This window comes from Ammospiza nelsoni, chromosome 7, assembly GCF_027579445.1.
Source record: "Ammospiza nelsoni isolate bAmmNel1 chromosome 7, bAmmNel1.pri, whole genome shotgun sequence".
NCBI classification, from domain to species: Eukaryota; Metazoa; Chordata; class Aves; order Passeriformes; family Passerellidae; genus Ammospiza; species Ammospiza nelsoni.
Genome location: NC_080639.1, coordinates 12,076,383 through 12,095,387, shown reverse-complemented (window position 1 = coordinate 12,095,387; position 19,005 = coordinate 12,076,383). Strand labels below are relative to the sequence as shown.

General features: G+C 42.2%; 1 protein-coding gene across 2 annotated transcripts in view; it reads left to right on the top strand.

The window, feature by feature from the left end:
- ANKRD44 (ankyrin repeat domain 44) overlaps positions 1-19,005 on the top strand; it is a 131,229-nt gene that overhangs the window by 42,618 nt on the left and 69,606 nt on the right. For both annotated transcript variants that reach the window (XM_059475568.1, XM_059475567.1), the window contains exon 2: positions 18,867-18,950. In XM_059475568.1, the coding sequence (XP_059331551.1) occupies positions 18,867-18,950 (84 nt within the window). The remainder of the gene's footprint in view (positions 1-18,866; positions 18,951-19,005) is intronic.

Sequence of the window (19,005 nt, the reverse complement as noted above, 5' to 3'; positions counted from 1 at the left end):
TGGACGTGTGCTGGTTACCAAACTGTCTGTGCACAATGTACTGCTTCCAGAGCTACACTCTGAGCCTGGAAATACTGCTGAAGCCATGGCTCTGTGAGATACAGTTGCAAAAAACTACTTATGGTTAAAAGATTTTGGATATTAAAGTCAGAATGCATTTCTTCTGCTTTGTACTTTGCACGAAGTGCTTTTCATCTTCTGTACCTATAGCATGGTAAAATTACGTATTCTTTTCTTTCTGTCCTTCCTTCCATCCTTGTTGTGTTCTGTGGGTCTGAAAAATGGTTGGTTATGTCTCTGATGTGGTGCTGTCTGGTTACATATGAGTTGTGTGTTGTCCTCTGGGCATACTGGGCAGCTGACAGATATGGTGGTGGGTACCTGAGTGATGGACCCCATAAAGTGTGGGTTCTAGGGCTGCAGACATTTCTGGACCAGTCCCATGGGGAGAAGGGGCAGGGAGGAGAATTTTCCCCCATCACTACATTAATTATTTTGCCATCTGTGTGACTGAGGGCATTGGTGGGATTTTTGGTGTGATATGAAAATGCAGCACTAGAAAGGGAACAATCATGGATCCAGTTTTTTTACTGGAGCTATTCCATGACTAATGCCAGCTGCTTAGGAAGGAAGGGCAGGCAGTGCCTGGGCTACTCAGCTCTCCCTCAGGCTGGGTTTTTAAAGCACAGGCCAGTGTGGGAACCAGCAGTGTTGCCCAAGGAATCCAGATGAGGGTAACAGAAAGAAAGTGTTACCTTGGCAGTAGAAACCATGTGTGCATGAAGATTCTCTGGAGCAATAAATCTTTGGTTCCTCACTGCCTGGCTCTTCTCTCCTGGCTTTTGATTAGCTGTGATTAAGCCAGCTGGGCTCTCGACTCCCATGGGTTCCTCTGATGTAACCAGGATGCTCTGTGTCTGTGTAGGGTGAGCTGCCTGAACAGCTTGGAGTTCTCTGTCCCTCAGCCTCCTCTTCTACCCTGCCCACAGTGCCTCAGCTGTGAAACTCCCTATAGTGGATTCTGCTCCATTGATATGGATGTGGCTTTCAGTCACTGATGTGTTTTCCCTTTGGAAATCTTTGTGTCCAGTTGGTGCCCTGATGGGGACAGCCTTTGAGGTGAAGTGTTTTAAGTATGTACATTTGCATCTTTGCTTTTACAACCAGATTCAGAGCTGGGTAGCATTTTTCATACAGCCTTGACTTGACTTTATGGCACCTACCTTGGAAAGGGACTGGGAGTGATGTTCACAGTCTCAATCCTTGCTTCCATAGGAGAAAGAAGACAGCTGGGAGTGAGAATGAACAAGTCATCCCAGAGACCAAGTGCAAGCAAGGATTTTGAAATTCTTGCTGTTTTGAATGGATGGTGGGAATGCAGTTGTGACCCCAGTGCTGTGATGTCATACAGGTTTATGAATGCCAGGTTCTCTATTAATGTAAATGCCTTTTGTGGGTGGAACAGGATGATGAGGAAAGCACAAACAATTTTTCCTAGCTTCTTATAACTCCATTTGCTAAGGTGCTGGGAGTTCATTTACAGATCTTATCACCATTTCTTCTATAAATGCCAATTAACTTAGGAAATTCAATAATGCTGTCACTCAACAAAAAATTTGGAAAAACATCTTAGTGCTTTTCAAAATTTGAAAGCATAAAACATGAAAATTCCTGAAAGGAGAATGAGTCCTATAGCAATTTTATACATGCTTCTCTGTGCTTGTTTCTTGGTCGGTGGAGTTGGGATCTGCCTTTATGAGGGATGGAAAAATGCTTTTATCTCCAGCTGCAAAGTGTGGTGGCTCTGAGCCCCAGTTTGGAAAAGGAAGATGTGGCAGTTCAGGTGAGTTCAGGCTTCTGCTGAGATGCTGAGCTGTTACAAGGGAGATCTTCAGTATGCAGTGAGTATTCAAACCTACTCAGTAGCTCAGGCTGGAAGGTCTGTGTCTTTAAGAAACAAGTCATGGGTCATTTTTGATGTTGGATATGTTAGAGCACCTGCAAATTTGCCATTCTTTGTAGATGTATTTTTTGCCATGTGCAGTCTGACAGTTTTCTGCTGCCTGTCTAGCTTGCCCGCAAAGGGCAGTGGGTGCTTTATTTAGTTTGAAGGCAGCAGCACACACATTTACCAGACACATTTACCAGCACCAATGTGACTTTTGTCACTTTTCAAATGAGCAGTGGAGATAAGTAAGAGCAGGATGTGTCTGTGCCTCAATGAGCCAAGTCCTGGGGATGGACAGCTTGGGGGGGAATGCTTCCCAGCTCCTCTGCTCAGCTGCTGCAGCACATATTGCATATAAAACATGGTCTGAGACACCTGCAATGGCTTTGGCAGAACAAAATAGCAGAAGCTGCTTGTTTCTTCTGACTTATGGGTTTCATTATAGCTGTCAGTGTCACCTTAGTGGAAGTGTGTAAATGCAGCATTTCACTTGCCTGTCAGCTTTAATCAGCTTTAGGTAATACAATTCCAATCTGCTGTAAACCAGCACGATTACCCCTTGTAGGCTTCAGGAACCTCCAGCTTGTTCAGTGGGGGTTTTTCCCCTCGTCATGCAAACAGACTTGGCATTTGTTCATGTCTCCAGAACATGTTAATTACATTTAAAATATGTTCGGGTGCTTGAACAGCAGTATTTGTGAGAAATGATTAGGAGAAATGAATGTGAGAACTGGCTTTCTGACTATGAGAATAAAATTTCTTCCCAAATTTTCTTAAACTTCTTTGGAAATTAGCACAAATTAGAGACTCTAAGATAACCTCCAAGCAGAGGTGTGGAGAGATAGCACCATCATAGGGCAAGCTACAGGCATTACTTGAATTCACCCCAGGTAATTTAGGTTGTAATTCTTGACTTTCTAGAAGCTCAGTTTTAAAATCACAGTGGAGTGGTTTGAAGTGATGTGATCATTCTGGGTGCTGGATACCATTGTTTTTGTAAATCCATCCTTGACAGCTCTAAGAGTTTGCTTACATTTTAAAGCTATGTGATCTTTAATATATAAATTTCTTAATCTCCTTTTCATTATGTTGTTCCTGAATTTCCAGTTGAAGCTTGTGGTCACAGCACTGGGAATTGTTCTTATTCTAGGAAAACTGCTTCACCTTCACGACAGGCCATAATTTTTTTTTTTTTTTAAGCTGAGGTGTGTGACAGCTCTTCACAAAGACTTTCAAACTGAGTCATGTTTCATGATAACAGCAAAAGAGCTGCTCCCTGTCAGTCCTGAGCCACAGTGCATTGGTGCTGCTGGCACAAGTAATAATTAATGGGTACATGTCCACTGGGCAGGACAAGTCTGAGTTCAGTCTGTGCACACAATGAGATTTCCTTACACTCTGCACTTCAGGACTTGGTTTTCAGTAGCCCTAAACCTGACTATTTTCCTTTTGTCCAAATATAATTCTTCATAATTAAAAACCCTTAACTTCTTTCAGACAATAGTCTGTCCTTAATTTTTCCAGTTAAATCATATACAAAGGACAAATCTTTTTGAAGTGACATTGCTCTGGAAAGATGGAGCCTGTGCCTCTAAAACTGTAGCCAGGAGGGAAGCTGCTGAGGACACAGCTCAGAGAGTTTGTGTGTTTGGATAGCTACAAACACGCAAGGATAGCCCCATCCCCTGTTCAGGGCCAGGTCAAATGTTCTGAGCAACCTGGTCTGGTGAGAGGTGTCCCTGTCCATGGCAGGGGCGTTGGAACAAGATGATCTTTCAGGTGCTTTCCAATCCAAACCATTTTATTATTCTATGATTCTGTGTTAATTGCTGGGAGAGGAAACCTGGTCAATAAGAAAGGCACAGCAATTTGTGGAGATGGAAAGGCATAGGATTTGCACAGCAAAGGACATTTTGTCTTGGGGCTGAAGGTAAGTGCAGATATCCAGCCTGAGTGGAGTGTGGCTGGAGGCTGGTGATTGGTGTCCTCCCGTGATTTACCTCCCCCCTTATCTCTGTTAAACACTTCTTAGCAAACTCTGTGGCCAGCTCATGCTCTCTTAATACAGAAAGCTGAATGGAAGCTGGAGTCAGAGAGCACTCCAGTGAAAAGCTGCAAAAAGTCTGGCCTGTTATCAGTTGTTACTTCCTGCAAGAGCAAGCAGCGTGGTGCGGTTCCATTATCTGAAACTGAGCGGGCTGGTGGGGCTGGGTGCAGCCATTTAAAAATGTGATTTGTGTTTTTCTTTCTTCGCAGAAATCAGCCTAAAATATTTCCTGGGGCTTTTCTCAGAATCTGTGTCAGTGCAGTGAGTTAACCAGTGACAGCTCTGTCTCAGGAGAGTAGAAATCTAGCATGGTGACACTAATGTCTTTATAAGATGACCTAGATTAGAAATGTCTTGTTCTTGGTTTGCAGAATTCTCTTCAAATATTTAATATGACTTGGAGATGTTTCGATTTTTTTTTTTCTTCCTGTAGAGACAGAAATAAAATTACTTAAAATGCTTTTAGGATCCAAACAGTTTCAAGGGTGGGAATTCTAGTTCAGGAACTAGAATTAGTTAAAATACATCAGACACATGGAGTCTGCCTCCCTGGTCTACATATTGCTATGGCATGAATAGAGATGAGAAATTTCCTGTGTTTTGTCTGCTGTTTATGCCTGTATGGATTTCACCTTCTGAATTTCACAAGATATCTGGCTTACAATTTAGAAGTTGGAATTAGATTATAAATGAGGCTACTGAAAATGCAGGTTGCCTTACTCAAAGCATGTAGGTAACTTCTTGTTGAAGCCTGGAGGAGCAGGACCAGTTTTGGTCCAGATCACAGAGCTGGCTAATCCAAAGCAGGAGGGCAGGTGCCAGGGATGGCTTGTCCTCACCGGGAAGAATTTGCTGCTTTTCCCTCCTCTCTCTATTGTTACTTCCTCAAGATTCTGCCTGTGTTTAAAGAGCCTGAAATAATCTGTATAGATATATGACTAGGATGGAGAAAGGTATACCCACCTTTTTTGTGAACATCGCCATTTCCCCCGTGGCTTAAAGCTCTCTGCCAACTATCATTTTAACTCAGTGCACTGAATTCCCTTTGGGCAGGCCCCATGTACAGTGTAGTTTCAGTTGGTGTGTGAGAGGCAGCAGATAACACAGAGAAGCTGTCATCTGCTCCTCTTACCCCAGAGGGGAAGGGATTCTGGACCCTACATAAAGTGGCTGCAAGCAGAAGAGCCCTGGACTTCCCCATGCACGACTCCCTGTGAGAGCAGTATGGGCAGGCTTTTGGGAACAGTCTGCTTCCTTTTTTTAGCTTCCTTCTTCAGTTATTTTTTAACTCCTTGCAATCATGGTGACTTAAGATGGTGAGATGGCCCAACCTTTCCCACCCCTCTGAAAACTTCTCCATCCCTCAGAAAGATCATGCAGATTCATGTGTTTGGGATTTCTAAAAGCACCAAGCATTGCTGTCAGTCTCTTAGCTTTGTTTGAAAGTTTCTGCCCTCAACTTAAATGTGAACAGTATTAGGTGGCTCTTAAATTTTGTTCAGCTTGTTCTGTAAAATCCAATGTCTGGGACACAGCAAGGCTGTTCTTTTCTGTATTTTTTCTGAAGTGTTGGAGTGAGCTGCACCCACCAGTGAAACAAGATATCAGAGAAGGAGACCTACAGGTCTTGAATTAGGATCATTGCCATGAAAAACAGGCAAGAGCTTCTGAAGGACTGAGAGGAGGAGGCTGTGAGAAACAGAGAGATTTGCTTGTTTAGCAGATCAGAGGGGCAGGGTAGTCTGAGAGTGGTTAAATCATGCAGAAAAATAGGACAGTGGTTTACCAAAACAGTTCCTTGCAAAGGGGTTAAGGGTAAGTTCCATTTCCTTGCAAAAGGGTAAGTGAAGGGCTAAGCCTGGGCTTAGCTTAGATGCTCTCAGCTTCTCATGCATTACTGAAGTCGCTTGTAAAAATCTATGAAAATTAGTGGAGATGGTTACTCATTTAGTTCTGCAGGCTCTGTTTTGTAATGTACATGTAATGTACATTTAGAATGAAAACTGTAAGGTCTACACCTGCTTATTCTTGAGTTCATGTATGGGGTTCATATCCAGTACACAATTCCAGACGGACATCCCTTTTCCAAGATGCCATAGGGATATCTAGTGGCAGTACAGACACGTTCCCTCAGCTTGTCCTCAAACATCCTCCTTTCTGATGGGCAGCATGACTCAAAGAGCTCCCTGTCAGAAGGAAGTGTTCAAATACCACAGGCATCCACAGTGGTGTGGCCAAGGAATCAATCACAAAAGAATGGTGAACTCCAACTGGCTTGGGAAATCCTCTGGTTTGTTTTGGCTTTACCATTTAGCTAGGTTACTGTAATTCAGATTTCCGGATCTCATTAGGCAGTTGATCAAGCTGCCACCAGCTTTTTCTGCTGTTGTCATTAGAGAGGTAGAGAATAATGCCCTGCTTAACAGCACAGACAAAAATAAATGTTAAGCACATTGCCACTGCCTTGACAAGCAGCAGTTACGTGTTAGCTGATTAAGGGGTGTTTTGTATTAAGGGTGCATATTTACTGGGCTGAATTTAGCAAGACTAATACATGAATATTCACGAAATAACTGAGTGGCTGTGTTTAGGGACTCAAAGTAGAGATTTGTTGCTTTTTAATGTAAAAACTGTTAAAAGAAAGCCCCAACTAATTATTTTTTAGCAAGCTTAGGTGCTGTTTTTTGCAAGCATTTCTTTTGGTATCAGACTTATGGTGCACAACAACAACACGGAATAGTAAGCTTTTCACTACCGAAGTAGAATAATTCACAGGCTGAAGTGTTAAGCTATGCAAGTCTAATTAACTTTCAGCCTTAATAAGCTGTGGCCTCTCTAGCAAAATTAAAAATGGGGTTTCAATTACAGATGGCAGCTACAGTTTGGGCTTAAAAAGGCATTTTCAAAAACAGGGGTTTTTCCCCTGCATCTCTTGTATTTCTGAGCACTTTGTTTTGCAGAGGGCCATCTGAAGTGGACTGTCCTCTGTCCCTCTCCTGTGTTCCCTTTTGTTCACTGGATGATTCTTTGCCTTCCTCTGCTGCAGAGAGGCTCTGATGAGACTGCTCAGGAGTAAGGGGGGCTTGCCTTGACTTTGCCAGGACCTTCACTCTGAGGCTGAGCCTTTTTCTCTGGAAAGGGAAGCCCCATTTGGGCAATGATTATCCCAGACCAGATCAATGTGTCTAGATGTGACACGGACAGAGAGAGGGTTTCTAACACAGCTGGGCTGTGTCTGACTGCCAACCTCACCACTTGGTTTGTATGACAGGAACTGGAAGGAAGCATGCAGAGACAGCTGCGTGTACAAAATCAGCTGGTGCTGGGAGCTGGGGAGCCGAGCCCTTGTCTTGCCTTTCTTCTCATTGCTGAAGGGTTTCAGCAGGACTGTGACCGTGACTGGAAGCTATTTGAGGGGAAATGGAGGGGAGGGAGATTTGCATGCCACTTCCTTGGCCCTGATGAGAAGGCACACACACCCCTCTGGCTGGTGCTGCCCATGCAAGGTCAGCTGTTCTCACACACGGAGATGGACCTGACACATGGCATCGAGAGTGGTGAGGGGAAGGCTCACGCTGAGTCTCAAAACTGTGGCAGTGGTCTCAGAGACATCTCGCCGGCTTTTCAGACAATAGACAAAGCTATTCATAACTTGCAATGGTAACTTGTTGGAAGAAAGTGTAATAGCTCATTATAGCTCTCCAGCTCATCTTTCTGTTTAATTTGTGTCTGTACAAAGCAATTTTGACACTGCTGGATTTGTCACAGTCAGATGCATCGTGCTCTGAAGATACTGAATTGTTTTCTGAAGTGAAGACAATTTTGAAACCTTTTAAAATTTCCATTTAATTTCTTAGGCCTGGCTGTCTGACATTGCACTCATCAGCAAAGCTTGATTTTTTTTTTCCCCTGTCAGCTTCAATAATTTGGTTGAGGTTGAGAACGAGGATATTATCAGGACATGTTGAATCAAACTAACTTTGCTAATCTGTTCCAGATTCAAAATAGAGGTAAAACATCTGCTTTGGTTGTTGAGCAGAGCTCCATGCCAACTGTAGCATGCCTAATGTAAAGAAAGAGATGAAGTGGTGTTATGAACTGATCTTCATGTTCACACATAGTTACTCTGCTAGTAATGGAAATAACCCTGTCATCAGCCTCAGTAGTTAAACACTTTTAATCTGAATTTTATATGAACTATGCAGAAAACAACTATTAGTCACTAAAATCTGCAAAGGATTTTAGTATTTTATGAAAACAATAATAACCAACTGTGGTGCTCTTCAAGAGCACTGTGGGCTCCGTGATCTCTAAGAGAAATCAGGAAACATCAATGTTAGTCATTCATGCCTTTTAAAGTATATTTGGCCCTGGCTGTTGTAGGAGAAGGTGAGCTGGGAGATTTTCTGAGTTTTTCTGGAGCTGGCAGGAGGGTGGCTGTGGGGGTGGCAGCTGCTGACCAGGGGAATGAGCTGCGCTGAAGTGCGTAGGAGACAGGCAGTGCTGAGGCTGTGTGTGTGGCATGCAGCACAAGGGGAGCCTGACCAAGATCCACTTGAAATATAGTGGTAAGGCCAAACAAATCAGATAGTTCAGGTTTTGTTCAAGTCCCTAAAATGTCTTCTCCCTCCCTAATGTTTTTTTTTGTGATCCTGGACCTGGGAGTGTTGCAGGTCACTTTTAAGAGGAAGATAAGGTTCAGGAACACGTGGGATTGTGATTGCAAAATGTATCTGTCCTTAACAGAAACTCTGTGCATGAGCTCATTGAAATAAACCCCATAGCTGAAATTACCTTCTGATGAGTGAATAAGATGGGATCTGAAATTCTGCTGGAGTCCTGCCATGTGTTAGTGTGCATCTAACCAAAGGCACTAGACTCCCCTTGAACTTTTGGAAATGCATATTTTTATTGATTTCTGCTGTAGCTTACCCTTTTTGCATTAACCTTTATATTCACGTAAGTGTGCTGTGAATTTTGTTTGGCCTCCTTTGCTTTCATATGTTCAATCCTTTGCCTACTGAAGCCTGCAGAAAAGAATACCTCTGACTTTAAGTGATTGTTGGACTAGATCTATTTTTGAAACAGATCACTTCTTCTGCAGTTCACAGTTTGTAACTCAGCTAAATTGGCAACCCATGTCCTCATTTGTGTTGCTCTTAATGGAGCAGAGATGCATCCTCCTTGTGTGCAGCCATTTAAGCTCTGCATATCTTGGATGTGGAAAATAGATGATTTCTTTTAATAACAACATTTTATGTATTGCAAGTAGTTCTCATGTTTCCTTTAAGTTGTGTTCTGTGTATTGTGACCAGCTCTGATCTGTTTAGGTTTTCCCTGTAAATCATGTTTTAGAGCTCTGTTTTGGTCTTCAAGTCAAGTGGTGCCCTAAACTAAATGTCTCACTCCAGCCAGGGTAAGCAGTGCTGAGCAGTGTGGAGGGACCTCTGTGTGCTTTGCAAGTCATAATCCTATTTTAAGTCTCTTCCTCTTTCAGAGTGTTGTTCGGTTACTTTCAGTTAGTAAAATGCAGTCCCAAATTCTTTCTTACACAGAACTGCTGCGTAACCACCCTGGATTTCTCACTGACAGGCAGGCTATGTTCTCCTCCATCCTGAGCAGTGTCCTACTCTTCCTCCAGCCTGGCTGTTTGTATAATTTGTCAAAGTGGTTATAAATTCTGATCTTGCCCTCCAACGTCCTTGTGTAGTCTCTTGTAGTTGTGAAGTATCTGCAGATTTATTGTGGCTCTCTGTTTCATAGCTGCCTTCTTTGTGTGTACAGTAATATAAAACAGACCCCGTCAGCCAGCGGAAGTCCTGATCTTACCAAGTAAGATCTTACAGGATCAGCTGCCTCTTTATAGTTCTCTAAATCAGGACTAATTTTCTAAAAATGAAAGGGTTTTTTTTAGTGTGTGTGATGAGTATCCATGTGTGCTGCATATATCAGATAGAGCACTTAATTATAGATGGACTGGGCTATTACTTTGTCCTGCTGAGTGTCCAGGCTGCCAGATGAAAGGCAGCTCTTGTTGTGCTGCTGCACTGAAAGAGGACTATGGAAAGGGTTTTTTGAGCCAGCTGCAGTGTGTGTAGCAGCCCTTGCACATGCTTGCCTTGGCAAGGAAGAGGGGTAAGTCACAGTTTCATAAGTGATAAACTGAAGGGAGATAAACTTGCAGCATTTCCGTTTCTTTTTTCCTTTTTCTGCTTGATTGCCATTGCTGCTGGTGGAGTTGGGTGCAGGCAGGATATCAGTGGTCTCCAGAGGATGTGGGGCCACTGAACGGAGGAGATGTCCCAGGTTAAGTTGACCAGCTGCATGAACCCCTTCAGCCCTCAGAGCGCTCCTCCCTCCACACAGATTTGGTTTTAATTGTCTTTTATTTTTTCTCTCTTGTGGAATTTAGCACCTAAACAATTGGTTAAAAAAAAAAAAAAAGCTTGAAATGTGTTTGAAGACAAGTGAGCAGGAAATGAAGCTTTTGGCAGGGTTGATGTTTTTCAAGCGAGTTTCTCCCCTAACTTCTTTATTCTGAAATCCCTTGTGAGGAGTGGACGTGTCACTGGGCTGCTGTTGCTCTGTTCTGCTGCTGGCAGTTTCATTTCTCTTGGGGTTCATAACCTCATGCTGCCCTGGCCACCTCTCAGCTGTGCCTCTGGTGGGGACAGCGTGCAGGGCCCTTTGGAAAGCAGGTGGTGTAACATGGCACAGGGCCTCTCACTTGGAAGCTGGCTTCAGCTGATTTACACCAGCTGGAATTTGTGCCTCCAGAGATGTTACTGTCTGCCATGCTCTTGTTCAGAAACACTGCCTTGGTGCCAGGACTTCTTCCCTGCTTCTGACTGAATGATTGATGGATTATGGGGGAGGGGGAAAAATAAAAGACAAAAGCTCTGGGAAACAAAATATAGATATGACAAGAAGTGCTCAAATGGATAAGTAGTGCAGCACATGCTGCTGAGAACTTATAGAAGGAATTGGATCCTTTTTTTTTGGTACTGCCATTACAATCGCTGTTATTTAATGGTGCTGCTGATATGTCTGTTGTGAGATATTACACAACACACAGTTTGTATCAAGAAAAATCCCAAGAAATTTTGAACAAACAAGTTCAGGAGGAGAAGAAAAAATCGGGGATACTATTAGATTGATTATCCTCAATCTTTGTGGGTATTCCAACAAATTTTATTATGCTGTCTGTGACAGACTTTTTTCTACTAAAATGGGTAACAAATGCTGGTGAATATAACAAATGTTATGCTACTATGTTTATTTTTGTCTCCTTTAAAAAAGCTTTCTTATTTTAACTGGTCTGCATCGTGCTGAGTCTTTGTCTCCACTTGATTAATGTAACTTCAGGATAGTATTTATTAACTAATTTTCTGATCTGATCTAGAGGCACTTTAAAAAACCCCATCCACCCCCAGTCCTAAATGCCAAGACTAAAACCAAACCTAGCACTTAAATCAAGACTGGTGGACAGCCTCCAGTAATGAGAATGAAGGAAAGGATGCTGGGCAAACTGAATTAAACAGTCTGAGCTCTTTTCCTTTTTAGAAGTGATCTAAATTTAACAGGTCAAGAGTTATTTTGGTGCCTTTAACTGATAAGTTGAATGAAACCTAGGCAACTTGCAGCACTTTTCAGTGTGTAGAGGAATTTCAGGATTCCAGGAATGGCAGGATGTAACCTTCACTTCACCTGGAAATATAAGCAATTCTTGGGGCAGTTGATAGGCTTCCTAATGAAAAATGGGAGGCAGCCAAAATCCGGAGCCAAGCTAGCACCAGAAATAGATCTGCCAGAGGCTTGTTTTGCACTGTCTGGAATGGGATATCACAAATTGTGCGAACAGAAATACCGGGCTGGGCCCAGCCTTGCACAAGCAGGATCAATCCTCACTGTTTTCCTTTTTAAGTATCATGAAAGCTTGACTAAATATGTTAAAGTTTCAGCTGTCTCAATATGTTGTTTTCAAGTAGGAGAGGGAAAAGGGTTGAGCACAGAGAGGACCAGGGTGCAGGTGGTGGTGGGGAGGCAGGGGTTTAGCTGATTTATTCTTGTTACTTCACATGATGTGTGCTTTTGGGCAATGTAGTGAAGTATAGTCTGGTTTGCACGTCTGGTTTACTGAATGATTATTTGTGGTTATGTTTAATTATAGAATCAGATCCATTGTCTTCTCTGTCTGGCTGGAGACGGGGAGTTTGGTGGGTGGGGTGTAAGCAAAATCCATCAGGGCCTTGCTGAGTGGGAGCAAAGAGCCAGAAGCCTGTGGGAGCACAGCCTGGATTTCCAATCCCAAGCCTAGCTTGTTTTTGCAAAGGCTTAGCTGTATTGGAGGGGAAATCATTTAAAAGCAGGTGATGCAGGATGTGTTGTGACAGCCCTGCTCTCTTTTCAGGGTTGAGCCATGCTCTAAACAGTTCAGATTGTTCTTTTCCAAACCTAGTGTAAGCACTGTTCAAAACAAGATCCTTAACGGAAGGGTTATCATCAGACAATCTTGTTTCAGACAGCCCTACAGCTACTGCTTTAACCCTTTTCCAGTGATCATGCTTTTCCCTTCCTCCTTCATTACAGCTATTGTACATCAACAAAATCTACTTGTTCACCTAAAGCTGAGGATGTGATTTTCCCATCCAGAAGAGGCAAAAGGGTGTTTTGGCAGGCTGTAATTCCAGCCTCTGAACCTGGTCAGTACTGGATACCAGGCACCCAGCTGAATTCAGCTGGAGGGGTGGGATGCAGTCCTTTGCTGCAGGTCATGCTGCCCAAGGCTTTGCAGTCTGCACCACCTGCCTGGCTGTCCAGCAGAATGGCTGGAGCTGCTCTGTTTCTGTAGCTGTTTGTGATTGCCATGCAGTCAGCAATGTACACCAGTGGTTAATCTCAGGTTTTGTAATGTTACCAGCAATGGCAATATCTGCTGGTTGTGTTAGAATCACTGCATTCCAATTAATTCTGCACCAAATATTTCTGTAATGTTCAAGTCTTTGTTTGGGAAGCCACTGTGGGAAAGGCTGAGTGCATGCCCATGTGGAACTACCTATGGACTGTGTTAGCATTGCATGAATTATTATTCAGACATTTGGGAACAATTACTTAGGAACCACTTCTGCCTTCCTGAGAGGGGAGAAAGTACCAGGCGCACTGAGCATTGTTTGTACCACACTGAGGGTCCTTGCAGGAATCCTCCCCTGATGCCCTGGGTGCTACTGAGTACGTGTCCCTTAGGGTTAGACCATACTGGGAGCCACAGGTATGCACTGGGGAATTTCCTCTTTGGTCACTGAGCAGTTGTTGGTGTTTTGATGAAGTTGCCATTCATCATTAGATGAAAGCAATGGAGGGAGAGGCTTTCAGCTGTGAGCTTGTGTTGTGCAGGCAAATGCAGACACCCCTCTCCAGCTCTCCTTTCTTTATAGAGTTGGGAAAGTTGCTTTTGAAGCGAAATGTATGTTCTGTTTGGAGTTTATGTATAATTTTTTACCTATTCTCAGGAGTGCATAACAGCAAATGAAGCTGTGATCAATTCTCCACTGCTCCTGTGTGCCCTGTGCCACTGCTGTGAATTCCTTTTTATGGTCTGAAGGACAAACACAGCCTGAGGCTCTGGAGAAGCTGTTGTAAATGATATAGATAGAAATGGGGGCCATTACAGGAAAACCCAACACTTCTTGGAATAAAACTTAAATGCCCATTACATCCCTTTAAGCAACTTAGAACACAGCATGGCAGCAAGTTAGAAAGCCATTGGTGCAGGCAAAGTGTCAGAGCACAGTGGCATCCTTTAAATGCTGGCCTAAAAACAACATGAAGATCTCTCAGCTTGGAAGTGCCTCTGTCATGCAGAGGTTCGTTTTTAGTTTTGGGAGTGTTGGCTCATGGTTTTTTGAATAACTCTGAGTGTCATATAAGTTTGTTGGACCTTGAGCATTCGAACACAGTGGAACAAATTGAAATAAATAGCAATGTGTAGGCATGCGTGCTGTCCTTGCTGCAGAGGATTGATGTGCAATCCTTAAATCACTGGGCTAGTCTGCAATAAACAGAAGGACATAATAAGATAGAATTAAATTAATTGAATTTTTTTTTCTGCCGTGTTTGAAATGTTGCAGTGTAGAGGGTATTTATTGATCTGCTCAGTATAAATGTTCTAAGTGCATTTGCTCACTTAACAGTGCTGTTAGTTTGTCACAGTGATTCCAGGGAACCAGTACACTCAATCTACAGATTTGATTCTCTCCACTGGCTTTTCAGCTGCTTGGACAAGTATTCCTTGGGTCACTTAGTAAAGATCTGTAATTGCTATATAATACCTCTTAGCAGCCATCCAAGGGCAGTCTTCTCCCTTGAATACCAGCTCTGTGAAAGTACGTTGTTGGCAGAAGTGTATATAGAAATTCCTACAACAGGATAGCATCCTTTGAATTAACAAATTAAGAGCAAACTGTTTTGGTATTTACCCAACAATTCATTCCTAAAACACAGTAAAAGGCTAACCCCTGATGCAAGGAAACTAGACTACAAAGCGTATTGAAAATTATCAGTATTGAGTAATTTCTGTACATGGAACTGTATAAATACTAAGCATCAGGGAAATGCACTCTAAGAATTAAGAGAAATCCAGTTAATGGCTGTTCAGTAATCCAGTAATAAAACTTGTAAGTTAAAACTGCATTTCAGGTATTCATGTTCTGTATGTGCAGAGAGAAAAAGTCCTAAACTAAAATTAGGGAGAGGAGTAGCCTCCTTGCTTTGGCCAATGGAAGGAAATAGATGTATGTGATGTGACATAGCAGACAACCTTGTAGTCTTGATTAGATGGGGGTACCTTCAGAAAAAACAGAGGTGTTTGGCTAAACACTGTCAGAATCAATACCACTTTGAAATGATTGTGTGTCTTGCTACATTGCCTTGCTGTTTACATGAATACATGGATATATCCAAGTGTTTAGTCCAGGAACTTGATGTAAGGCAATTAGAACTAATAAAGGATCAAAATGTAGCTTCTTTTCACTCAGAGGAGCAAATGATTGTCTGTGAGATCAAATGGACATGGGAGTCAATCATCCTTTCCCTATCAGACTCTACCTCCTGTCAAACAAATATCTGGAGTAAGTAAGTTGTGGTCAGTGAGTCAGGATATGTAAAATCAAGGCAAGATGTTCAGTATATGTCACAGTTACTAACTACTCAACAAAAATGCAAAGTTTGCTACGAGGTTCAGCACCTGCTTTGGACATAGTAATTAAAATTGTGCTTGAGACAATCCCCTTACATGCTTCATCTCCTCTGGAGTCAGAGACTTGCCAATGCCCCTTGGTGGCAGTCAGATCTATGGAGGAGAACTTCCCAGTGTTGCACTTTTTCTCTTGGAATGGCTTGTTGGCTTTGTGAAATCCAGGTGAGCCACAGGACATTCTTCCATGTGGGTTTAAATTCTGTTGCTGAAAAAATCACTGTGCCTTCAGTTCAACAAGTTAATTTTACCTGGTGGGTTGAAGTCCAGCTTGATTGCCCTGCATGCAGTAAAGATAGGAATATGTTGCAACTCTGGAAGGTGTCTGCAGACACATTTTATTTTTTTACTAAAATGCTTGTTGCAGCACAAAGTAAAGAGGCCTCTAATAAAACTTGTTGGTAAGTTTCATACTTATCATAGTAACTGTAGAAAAAGTAGCATGGAAAGGTTTTTGTTAGCTGCTGGAGTTCACATTTTCAGAAAAAAATGTGAACACTCCCAACTGAAATTCTCCTTAAGAAATTGGAAGCTCCAGAGAGCTGAGCTGATGAAACAGTTGTTCATCATTCCAAAACCCTGCACCCTTGCTTAATTCTAATAATAGTTATATATAATCTGCTCTCTGCTTGTGCTTTTTTCCCCCCTTTTATAATAGAGTTTAACAACTTTTTAACAATTTGAAGACTTTTAAAGGAAAATATTTCTGTTAATGAAATAACCCATTAATGATGTCACAAGTTTTAGAAATAATTTCCAAAAATATACTATCCTTTAATAATTAGGAAGGAAAATCATCTACCCTTCAGGAATTAAAATTTAAAAAAAAGCCATTTGAAGTCATTGATGCATGAATATAGTTATCACTGAAGATCAAAAAGTAATCTGTTCATTGGGCATCCATCATCAATGTGTGTGTACCTGCACAAGCCCCTTTCCATCCCTGTCAGCTGCTGAATGCAGCAATACTTTTTCCATTGTGCTGATGGATGTGGATGCATCTTCTCAGCTCTCACCTCAGACTGAGCAGTGATGCTGCAACATAGTTCTGACATGGATTTCCTGGGCAGGTCATCATACTTGACTGCACATCTTACACTGAAATGGGTCTCGATATGTAATAAAATTGCCTCAGCAATAAAGAATACATTCTCATTTCAAAATGAATACCTTTGAAAATAAAGTAAAATAATGACATAGTGAATTAGAAAAATGGCCAGCAGGCTGCACAGCAGTGACTCAAGATGGTTATTAACCTGTACTGGTTTTATCTCCTATTGCCAGTTTTCAGGCTCTGATCATTTTTATCTCCTCTTTCCAGCTTCCAGGCTCTGATCTTTCTCCATTATCTCTGTGTCTTGCTGCTACAGCTATCACAGATAGATTTTATCGTGATTAATTTATAAAAATTGAATCTTACAGAGAAAAAAGGTCTGAAGGATGAGGCCTTTGAAATGGGTATATGGCAACTTTGTCCTGTCAGCAAAGGTTACACGTGTCAGTGGTGGGAGTTATACCCTGCTTCAGAGGCACCATGAACACTGGGGTTTGATCAAGGAGCTGCAGGTGGATGTCACCATGGTATGGGGGACAAAAATTGAGATGAGGCTCTTCTGTGTGTCACAGGTCTAAAGAACACAATGATATTCTCAATATGCTTTCTGTGTTAAGTGGCTGATGCTAATTAGAAAGGTCAAACATTTCCTGTAAAACCAAGGGTTTGATTCAGATTTTTGGCAGAGGGAAGAAGGGTCAAGGTGCCTTATTTTAGACCTTCCTTTTTTTTTTTAATGTAATGATGCACAGTACTTTACTCCCTCCTTTTTTAAAAGAAAAATGTTACCTCTAACAGCACTTGAACTCAGTTGCTTTTTTTCCCCTTTAAATCTAATAGATCTGAATTTTGAGTTTTTTTCTCTTACCTCTGTTTGAGGTCTCACATTAAATGTCACCAGAGTGTGACTGATACTTTTCATTGGGTGCTGAGCATACTTGCAAATGGATTCAGGGAATAATCTAAGATGCTGGGAGTATTTGTTTCTTAGCTACTGGATTGTGATTGCCATTCAGCTTGTAATTGAGGAGTTCTCTGCTTTCCTGCTGATTTTTTAAAAATTTAAATGTTATGATAAATGCATAGAAAATGCAAATATTTTGGTGCAAGCATAATAATTTCATAAACATTCACTGATTCTTCATAGCTGTTAATTTTAGGAGAGAAGGGTCTGGTGTTTTCATCCCCTGTTGGGAAATATTCTCTGCCCATTCTGACATGGCTGGGAAGGGAGCATGCTAAATGGTTCAAGTGAAATGCGATTTTTTTTTTCCTTCCTTTTTCAAGCATCCACTGCAATATGTAAGACATAGACAATGGTGATGAAAGATGCTGCTTTAGTCCTTTTCACTTTTGGAGGAGTGGCAAGAATGAAATTCCTGTATGAATGTTTCTCAAGGACATAAGGGATTAATATGTCTTAAAATAGACACCATTAACTTAGAAATGTATTTTCCACATTTGAATAAGATAGGGAGGAAATGGTGTTTACTTTGTTCTTTCAGCCTGTTTTGTGCATTTTGAGACTGCCTGTTTACAAGACAGTTAAATTCTGTAGAATTTCAAGAACTGTTGCAGTTTTATGTGCTTAAGTAGTCATGCATGCTGCCATTTTACAGGATTATTTTAGATTCTGCTGATTGCTTGGCACCACAAACTCCTTTTTGCCAGTAGGACCATGAGGCAACCAGGAGTGAGACTTGGGGGGCACACTCTGTCTTCAGGAGGCTGCTGGTGAAAGCGGGGCGTGTTTCAGCCACGAGCTTTATGGGATATGGATCTTTGTGAATTGTCCCCTTCCTTTCCCGAGTCTCCAGCAGCACAGTTCTTCTTCTTTTAGTTCAGTGTGCTGCCAGCTTGGTTGCTAGCTCAGATATTTGCTGCCAAGGTGGTCGGAAGGGCTGAAGTCACCAGCTCTGGCTGAGTGTGGCAGTGCTCCCTCCCCTGCCCGCGGTGACGCCAGCCTTGGAGAGCAGCGAGCATGGCACATTGTTTCTCCTGTGGGCCTGGCTATTTATTTCTGCATTCCCATTCATAATAGCATAATAACAGACTTGAGACAATAAGATAATTACTTCGCTTCTTGGGTGGTTAAAATTAACTGCGCTCATGGCGTATTTATTCGGGAAAAAAAATACAAGTTGTTTAGTGATTGCCCAGAAATTCATTATCTGCATAATGTTCTGTTTCTAAATGTGTATGGCATGGCCATTCATCAGTGCCAAGTGCAAGCATGCAGCACTATCTGATGTAATTAGTTTTCCCCTTACATGCCAGGGAGAACATCTGGGCTAATTGTGTGTTGTTGACAAAAGTTGCTGTTCTAATGTGGGTCCCTGTTTGTGCACACACATGCTCATTATAGGTACAAACATGCTCATGATTTCAGTTTATCCTCAAGCAAGCTGGTAGCTCTTACTGATGAGATGCTCCTGGTGATTTGGGACTGGGGTCACACCATGTCTCTGGGCAGATTTAGAAAGTGTTAGCAGGAGTAGAATGCTCTCAATTTAAACAGAAGATAAAACAAACCTGTAATGCTTCTGCTTCTGTTTGCTTTTGGCAGCCTCCACTGGTCCAGGCGATTTTCAGTGGTGATCCAGAAGAGATACGGATGCTGATCTACAAAACTGAGGATGTCAACGCCTTGGTATGTGACTGGCATGTTGTGCATCATGCTTGTGGCAATGACAGTATTAAAAATG